Here is an 8,654-nt window from a genome sequence, read left to right as displayed (position 1 = left end):
GATAATGTTTCTACCGTTTCTATTTCAAGAAACAACAAAAACATAAATTTCCATTCTAGAAACAAAAATGAAATTGAAGGTGTTTGATAAGTCATGTTTCTGGAAGTCAATAGTAACTAGCGAAAGAATGTCCACAACTCTTTTCCAGAAACGACGAAACAAGGTCTTTTCGCCTGGGCCATTTCTTGAACCATAAATAGGTAGAAATTTCAATTTCAATTTCTATTAACAAGTGAAATGAAACATTTTTATTAAACACTTTTTGTTCTGTTTCTTGAAACGTTTACTGTACATATGTATATCCATTAGTAGAGGTGGAGGGGTCACAAGGTCAGATTTCTTTTATTACATAGCACTAGGGGTGTCAATTCCTAAACCGAACCGGTAAAACCGGTTGGACCGAATCGATAACAACACGGACCGAACCAAACCGAAGCCTTATTGGTTCGGTTCGGTTCGGTTTCGAGTATTGCAACCCCAAAACCAAACCAAACCGCACCGGAAACCGGATGAACCCGAAACCAAACCGAAACCGGCTCAAAGCCCGGACCGAAACTGAAACCAAACCAGTAAGAAACCGAAACACTCCAAAATTCATTAAAAAAAATCAAAATTTGCATAGTTTTGTATACATTTGTATGGAAAGTCGAATCCAAACTAGACAAAAAACCAAAACCAACCCGGTTACAAATCGATTTAAGAAACCGAAGACAAATCGAAACCAAACCGCACCAAAACCGAAACCAAACCGAAACCAGAATTATCTTATTGGTTCGGTTTCGATTTCAACTTTCCCACACCGAAATTGACTCAACCCAGACTGAAACTGAACCGGACCGACCGATTGACACCCCTACATAGCACCCAATAGTAAGGCCTATAGCCTTGAATGGTTCTGGTTACTGTCAAATTACGTGGCCTATTATGATCCATCTATTTTTCCTGTTAAGGAAGGAGCGTGTGGCTGGGCTTGGATGTAACTCACGTGTATATTGTGGGTGTTGCTAAAAGGAAGATAACAAGTGGGTGTGAGACAGATGAGCCCAAACAGAGATACAGAGGAGGGGGTGATGGCCTCTATAGAGAGAGAGAGAGAAGGCGCGTCCCTTGGTGGGCCATGGTTTCTAACAAAGCTGATCTTGAAATGCCACCAACACTCACTTCCCCCCTTGCAAAAGCTGTGAGGCACCCAATAAGCCAGAGCTCAGAAGGAGAAATAAAAGATAAAAAAAATCTCTCTTATGGTATTTTGACAGTTCTCCCCTTCTCACTCTATCTTGTCTAATTATCCTTGAAAATAAACTCTCTCTCTCTCTCTCCTGCAGCTGCAAGGTTGTCCCACTTCAAAAAGTTGAAGTTAGTTCATTGCTTGTAAAGTGTTATGGGTTTTTTTGGGTTTCTGGGTATGTAATATCTCAGCTTTCATGTATGGTTTCTCATCTAATTTTTCTCTTTTGTGTGTGTATATCATAACACTTGTTTTCCTGTTTCTGATAGTCCTGTGTTTTTTCCTGCTTTTTGTTGGAAATTCTGAAATGGGTATTGGTTAGTTTCTCTGTTTCCCTTTGGTTTTGTCAATCTCTGTAATTGCTATTGCAAATTCTGTAAAGGCCTAGAGGGTATCTATAATGTTCTCTCTGAGAATTTTTTATTTCTTCTTCAACTCATAGTCTTTGGTGTTCTTTTTCTTCCTGTCCACACTTCTTCAGAAATGGTTGCCATGGGAGGCAGAATTCTGTTTTCCTCTGCTTGAGGCAGGCGGCCTTATAGAGCTTGGAGGAAGAAGGATAAGCTGTCAGATAAGCAATGCCTGTTCCTCTTGCCCCCTATCCGACGCCTCTGGTACCATTTACACCACCACCAAACGGTATATCATCTTAATTTCCCAGTCATTTCAGCCTGTGAAACTGTTGTTAATTTCCTTATGTTTTGTCTACTTTTGAAGAAGTTTATTCTCTTCATATGCAAGATTGAGCTACAGTAATGGAAATAATCTTACAAGAACATGCACTTCTGTCTCAAGATTTGAGATCAGCCTGTGCTGGTCTGGGTAATGGAGGGTTTTAAGATCAAGGATTGTCAGGGAATTTGGGGTAGATCTAATATAATTCTATCAGATAAATGCTCTTACTAAGAATTCTGCATCTAAGTACATCCATGTTTGTGGACAGTAAACTGATTCTTAAATGGCATCTAAGAGAAGTAATTCCTGGTTCAATTCTAAAATCTCATCATGACACCTATGAGGATTTTCAGAAAATCAGAGAACTCCGTACCCTGAGACAGGGCAGATTCCTTAAGCTCACTAGTTTTTTAAACCCATTAATATTTATCTTCTCTCACCACGTTTGAATACACAGTGCAGAGAATTTGTTAATCTTCATATAAATTTTATGCATAGCCCTTTTGTTCAGGTGCACAGAGCCAACTTGTGTGTTCTGGCTGTCGGAACCTTCTTCTTTATCCAGTGGGTGCAACCTCTGTATGTTGTGCTGTTTGTAATGCAGTAACAGCTGTGCCACCTCCAGGTATGTTTCTTCTCTATTTATTTTCCTCTTCTGAGCATTGTCACCATCTTCTATTTCCTTTTATTTTTTTTTTGGGATCCTTATTAGGCACAGAGATGGCTCAGTTGGTCTGTGGAGGCTGCCACACTTTACTGATGTACATTCGTGGCGCTACTAGCGTACAATGTTCATGTTGTCACACAGTAAACCTAGCCATGGAAGGTATGAGATCTGTGAGGGTTCAATACAACCTGTAAGATTTTCTTGGGTGAGTGAGTCCATTTCTATTAGCCATCTACATAAAGAATGAAGAAGGTTTGAAGGATCATTAACATAGATTTAAAAAAAAAAAAAAAAAAAAAAACAAAACCTGAGATGCAACAAGGCACTGTGTTTATGTACATGCTAAAGTATTCAATACATATATATTGGCAGCAAATCAGGTAGCACATGTCAACTGTGGGAACTGCCGGATGTTATTGATGTATCAGTACGGAGCACGATCTGTGAAATGTGCAGTTTGCAATTTTGTGACATCAGTTGGGGTAAGTGTATCACTTTAAATATTTCTCCAGTAATGTGTGAATTTTTCAATGGTCTATTTTCTCATTGATGCTTGTTGTACAGCCTTTGCAATGTGGATTAGAAGGAAATGAGATAACCCAACAGAAAATCACAAAACAGAAGTAAATTTCCCATAGTAACCACACCAGGAGAGATTTTTCTTGGTCTCTCATTATTGGATTTACCTCTAGTGCCTGCCAAGAAGAAAAAGCTGTGCTTCCTTGTCTAGGCCTTCAAATCAGCATACCAAGCATAAAACACTCACTGCAATCTAGCTGAAGGGTTGTTCTCTGAATACCTTTTTCCTGCAAGACTTTTCCAAACAAGCAAACTACCTTGTCCATTCAGTCATTGTACGTACTAATTTTTTTACTTTTTGCTAATGAGGGTGTGTCTGGACCTTCAGTACAATTAATCCCCCTGGGCATGCATATACACCCCTACACACGCATCCAGGTAAGCACTGGATCTTATGAGAACCATAGAAGCCATGGGGCTGGCCCCAAGGGGGTAAGGGGAGTTGAACTCAGGAAAAAATGTAACAAGGACATCCAATTTTTTTATTTGACTGTGATGGACACATTGACAATCATATCTTAGACATGCTGCACATGCATTTGGTTAAACTAATTTGTCATATACTGTTTGTTTTCAACTATTATGCCTTTCCTACTTTTATAATTTTCATGTAAATTTTTTTTTTAACACAGAACTTCATGAATTTTCTTTTTGATTATTATGAGCACAAAGTAAATTGTAACTAGTAAGCCATACATATAGATGGATGTGTTTTGGGTTTTCTAAAAGTTGCCAGGTCAGATACCTCATATTTGTTACTCATGAAAAGAGATGTCACTCTACCTGTCATTTGGATTAAGACCCAGTTGATTCTTGCATCCACACATTGCAGATTAAAGCTCAGCTTAGCATATGGAAGGATATTCTAGATTTTTGAATATGCATAATGGTGTTGAATATATTCATCATATGGTACTGCTCCTGTTGCCTGTCCTTTTCAGGAAGCAGTGAGAAACATTTTTCCATCAAATTCTGTACCATCTAGGTTACTATTTTTCGAAATCCAAACATTTTATTTTAATATTTATTTCTAATCTTCTGCAACTGAGAATTATGAAATGCATGTCATAGAGAGCTGGGCCTATTTAAAAGACACATGATAATACAACATAAATATATCAAAAATTATTATTTCCAAACAGTATCATTGATTTAGTGCTTTATTGCTGCTTTTGATCTGTTTATCATTGAATGATACAGGCTTCACCAAGCACTACGGAGCAGAAGTTCAATAACTGAGATTATGAAGCTGCGGGTTATGGACTCCTATGAGTTTATTCTTTCTTCTTGTGGCATCTCACTTGCTGCTTTTATCAACAGGTGGCTTTCGCTGGATGTATAGAGTTGTTTTCTCTTCTTTTTCTTTTATTGAATAAGCAGTTTTGGCAGGTTCAATGTGTGAGATTATTCCATTAGACTGTTAGGTTGGGAGATGAGGATGCACAGCTTTTTTGCAATTATTGGCATGGAATCCACATCATATATTTACCTCCCAATATGTTCTTGGACTTTTGAATGAACAACAGCAACTAGTTATGATTTTTGGCTATATCTAAAATGACACCAGGATTACTTCAAACAATCGATACATCTGTGTTATGAGCAGAGTGCAACTAGTTATCCACCTGGCTCGGACTATGTCCAAAAATATTTACAGAGGATGTTCAGAAAAAAATTGTACTTGATAATTACAAGAAAATATTTTACCCTAAATTAGTGCCTAGAGCATTTAACTATATTCTAGGAAATAGAAAACATCAGGAAGCCTGCTCTTGCACAAAGAACACGATGCTGACATTGATTGATGCTCATTAAGATAAGAAGGGAAAAGGACTCTTCCCGGGAGTGTGGTGCTTTGCCCAGACAGGATGGGTGAAATGACTGCCTCACCCACAATGAAAGGTGGAAATGCTGTCATTGTTGATGCTTACATGTGCACTCCCATTGGGCCCTACGTTGCTCCCGGACAGAAAACTCCCCACCTTAAATAGAAATTTTTATCAAAAGAATAGATTGTAAATTGAATTTGATCCTGACCGAATCCTTGCCCTAACAATGAAGAGAAACTTCTTATAACAGGAGACAATTATGATGGATGAAAGAAAGCCATGTATTCTCAGTAGCCAACACATTCTTTATCAGTGTCTCTTTGATGACTAACCTCAATGAAAGATCCAGAAGTCCAACAATGAAAAATCTTTTCCTAATCTGTTTTTTGAGGTGGGTACGGTTTCCATGGTCTCAGTCGATCTCCCATAATAAGATAATCAACAACCCTTCCATTGTAGCTGTAATTTTCATTTAATTGAGACTCTCATTGGCTAGTCATAAATATTCACCTGATAATTCATTGACTTATCTTGAGGTTTTGTGCAATAACGATATAAACCCACAACAGATTGGCTCATAGAAGTGATGATGGAAACCTTAAGCACCAATTAGATGGTTAATGCCCTAGATTTCCTGATGTACTAGATAAGGGATAGCAATCAAACCTGGTTTTGTCAGCAACATTGGCCTTGCATTTGCTGACAGCTCCAAATTTTCTCTCAGCCTAAATGATCTGAAACCAACTAAAATATCCAAACCTGATAGCAACTGGTGAACCGACATCACCCACAAAATGAAAACGGATAAGCATTAGAGCCTTAGCGTGAAGAAGGTATCAGTATGACTGTCAGTTTCTCCAATTTACCCATCTATAAGATACACTCCTATTTGATAGGTTTCTTCTTTTATTATCGTACCTCAGGAAACAATGCTTTTTCCACTCCTCTCTGTACACCATAATCCTCCAACTTCAACAGCGCCAAGACCCACCTTGAACTCAACCAGAGAATCCCAACCAATCTTTCACCTCTTGGAGAGACAAAAGTGTTCACTCTTGAGGGACTTCCAACAAATCCATGCTCAAATGATCATCACAGGATACATCAATCATAGCCCATCCCTCATCAAACTCATCTCCCATTCTCTCTCAGGAGACTCAACAGGTCTAGCTTTTGCCACCATGGTCTTCAATCACACAGAAAGATCTAATATAATATTCTGGAATACCATCCTCAGAGGCTATGTGGAGCACAACCTACCACAGAAAGCACTTTTGGGCTATATAGAGATGCTTCAAGGATCTGCCACCACCCCTGACAGATTCACATTCCCTTCTTTATTGAAGGGCTGTGCACAGTCCTTGGCTTTCAATGAGGGGAAGGCTTTACATGGTCAGATTGTGAAGCTTGACCTTGACTCTGATCTATACATTGAAACCACACTGATTACAATGTATGCAGCTTGCGGGGATCCATTCTCAGCTAGACTAGTATTTGAAAAGATGGGTCAGAGAAACCAAGTTGTGTGGACTTCAATGATCGGTGGCTATGTGAAGAATCATTACTCAAAAGAGGCACTACATCTTTTCGGTGCAATGGAAGATGAAGGACAAGAACCTGATGAAGTGACCATGGTGGGTCTCCTTTCTGCGTGTACAGACTTAAGGGATTTGAAATATGGTAAGAAACTGCATTCTCGCATTTTGGAATCTGGTATGAAGGTTTGCGTTGTTCTTGGGACAGCTCTGATCGATATGTATGCCAAGTGTGGAGACTTGGATTCTGCAAGAGAGGTGTTTGATGCATTGCCCAATAGAAATGTGTTTACTTGGTCTGCTATGATTTCTGGGTACTCTCAGAACAATCAAAGCGGTGAGGCATTGAGGCTGTTTAAGCAGATGGTTACAGAAGCAAACCAAAAGCCAAATGAGGTCACTATCTTGGCAGTGCTTTCGGCTTGCACCCAGTTGGGTGATTTAAATCTAGGTAGATGGATCCATGCATATGTTGGTGCTGCCCAACTGAATTATTCTACTAGCTTGCAGAATTCACTCATAGACATGTATGCAAAATGTGGACGGATTGATGTTGCCCAACAGATATTTGATGACATAGTGAAGAGAGATGTTGTCCCATGGAATACCATGATCAGTGCACTAGCCCTTCATGGTCTCGCGGAGCAGGCTTTGGCCCTGTTTGCTTTCATGCAAGTGGCTGGAATCACACCGGATGATATAACCTTCATCGGGGTTTTGTCAGCTTGTAGCCATGCCGGATTGATCAAAGAGGGGAACCACCATTTTCGAAACATGAAGGTTCAATATGGAATAATTCCAAAGTTGGAGCATTATGGGTGTATGGTTGATCTTCTTTGTAGAGCTGGTCTTTTGGAAGAAGCTGAAAGTTTTATTAAGGAAATGCCCATGAAGCCAAATGGTGCAGTGTGGGGTGCTTTGCTGGGTGGATGCAGAGTTTATAACAATGTAGTGATAGGGGGGAGAGCAGCAAATCACTTGATTAAACTCGAACCAGAAAATGATGGTGTTTATGTGCTGTTATCGAATATCTTTGCCAGACACAAGAAATGGGAAGAAGTAAGCAAGTTGAGAGGGCTAATGCACGAAAGAGGAATCCGGAAAACACCCGGTTGCAGTTCCATTATTGTTGATGGAATTGCACATGAGTTTCTTGTAAGAGATCATTCTCACCCAGAATCAGAAAATATATATTTGATGCTAGATCAGGTTAGCCAAAAATTGAAACAGGCAGGCTATATTGCAGAAACATCAGAAGTGCTACTGAACATTGATGAGGAAGAGAAGGAAGACTTGGTTTTACAGCACAGTGAAAAGCTGGCAATCTGTTTTGGTCTTCTGAAGACAAAAGCCAGTGCTGAAATTCTCATCATGAAGAACCTCAGGATCTGCCTGGACTGCCATTCTGCAATAAAAATTATTTCAAAGGTTTATCAAAGGGAGATAACCGTTCGGGATCGAAATCGTTTCCACCATTTCAAGAATGGATCTTGCTCCTGCAGAGATTACTGGTGAGACTGAGATAATTGAAATATATGGTGCCTAACTGTATAGTTAAAACATTCTAATGAAGAATTTAATACCAGTTAGGATTTGGATACTAGTGTCTGTGCATTCAATCCACTTTCATTCCAAGTTCATGACCAGATATCTGATTCTGGCATTTATTATCAAGAATTTAATCACCAGCCCTTTGCTTTGATACTGATGAAAGAAATATCCTAACAAAGAATGACAAAAGGAACCGACGACAGCACTGAGGTCACCTTTAATTGCCCTTCGCGTGCCTATGCTTGGTGCCCAAGGAGGCAAGGCCTTGCCCAGGCAAACCATCCCAGCCTGGTTGGGCATTGACTCATTCTCAATTTGTCCCCATCGGACAGGTATCACAGAAGCAATTTATAGGTCTGGATGCCATTGAATTCGAGACCGGATGGTGAAACTTGAAAGCACAAGCTTGAGCTTCTCCTTGATCATGAGTTTTGCAAAAAAAACAAATGAAGAAATAAAATAAATAAAAAATAAAATAAGATGAATAAAATCTTGCCAAAATAAAGGTAATACAATAAAAAACAGGTTTGTAAGGGGAAAGTATCTCAATTTTTAACATGAACAAGCACATTTTGTTTAGTGTCCAACCC

At 39.3% G+C, this 8,654-nt stretch overlaps 2 protein-coding genes across 5 annotated transcripts; both read left to right on the top strand.

The window, feature by feature from the left end:
- The first annotated feature begins 1,092 nt into the window (after positions 1-1,092).
- LOC122060406 (protein LOL1) lies at positions 1,093-4,698 on the top strand. Of its 4 annotated transcripts, XM_042623485.1 has the most exons (7): positions 1,093-1,244; positions 1,326-1,403; positions 1,710-1,867; positions 2,415-2,528; positions 2,616-2,729; positions 2,943-3,052; positions 4,350-4,698. In XM_042623485.1, the coding sequence occupies exons 3-7, from the start codon at positions 1,807-1,809 to the stop codon at positions 4,386-4,388; spliced, it is 438 nt and encodes a 145-aa protein (XP_042479419.1). In that variant the 5' UTR covers positions 1,093-1,244; positions 1,326-1,403; positions 1,710-1,806; the 3' UTR covers positions 4,389-4,698. The 4 variants fall into 4 exon arrangements, with proteins under 4 accessions (XP_042479419.1, XP_042479420.1, XP_042479422.1 ...); XM_042623486.1 differs by having other exon boundaries at positions 1,119-1,403; XM_042623488.1 differs by having other exon boundaries at positions 1,119-1,426.
- Positions 4,699-5,238: 540 nt separating this feature from the next.
- On the top strand, positions 5,239-8,100 carry LOC122060404 (pentatricopeptide repeat-containing protein At1g08070, chloroplastic-like). The gene has a single exon (XM_042623481.1). The coding sequence runs from the start codon at positions 5,908-5,910 to the stop codon at positions 8,026-8,028; it is 2,121 nt and encodes a 706-aa protein (XP_042479415.1). The 5' UTR covers positions 5,239-5,907; the 3' UTR covers positions 8,029-8,100.
- Positions 8,101-8,654: the final 554 nt, after the last annotated feature.

This window comes from Macadamia integrifolia, chromosome 14 (genome assembly GCF_013358625.1).
Source record: "Macadamia integrifolia cultivar HAES 741 chromosome 14, SCU_Mint_v3, whole genome shotgun sequence".
Taxonomy (NCBI): Eukaryota; Viridiplantae; Streptophyta; class Magnoliopsida; order Proteales; family Proteaceae; genus Macadamia; species Macadamia integrifolia.
The sequence above is the reverse complement of the archived record's forward strand: the minus strand, read 5'-3'. Positions and strand labels throughout refer to the sequence as shown.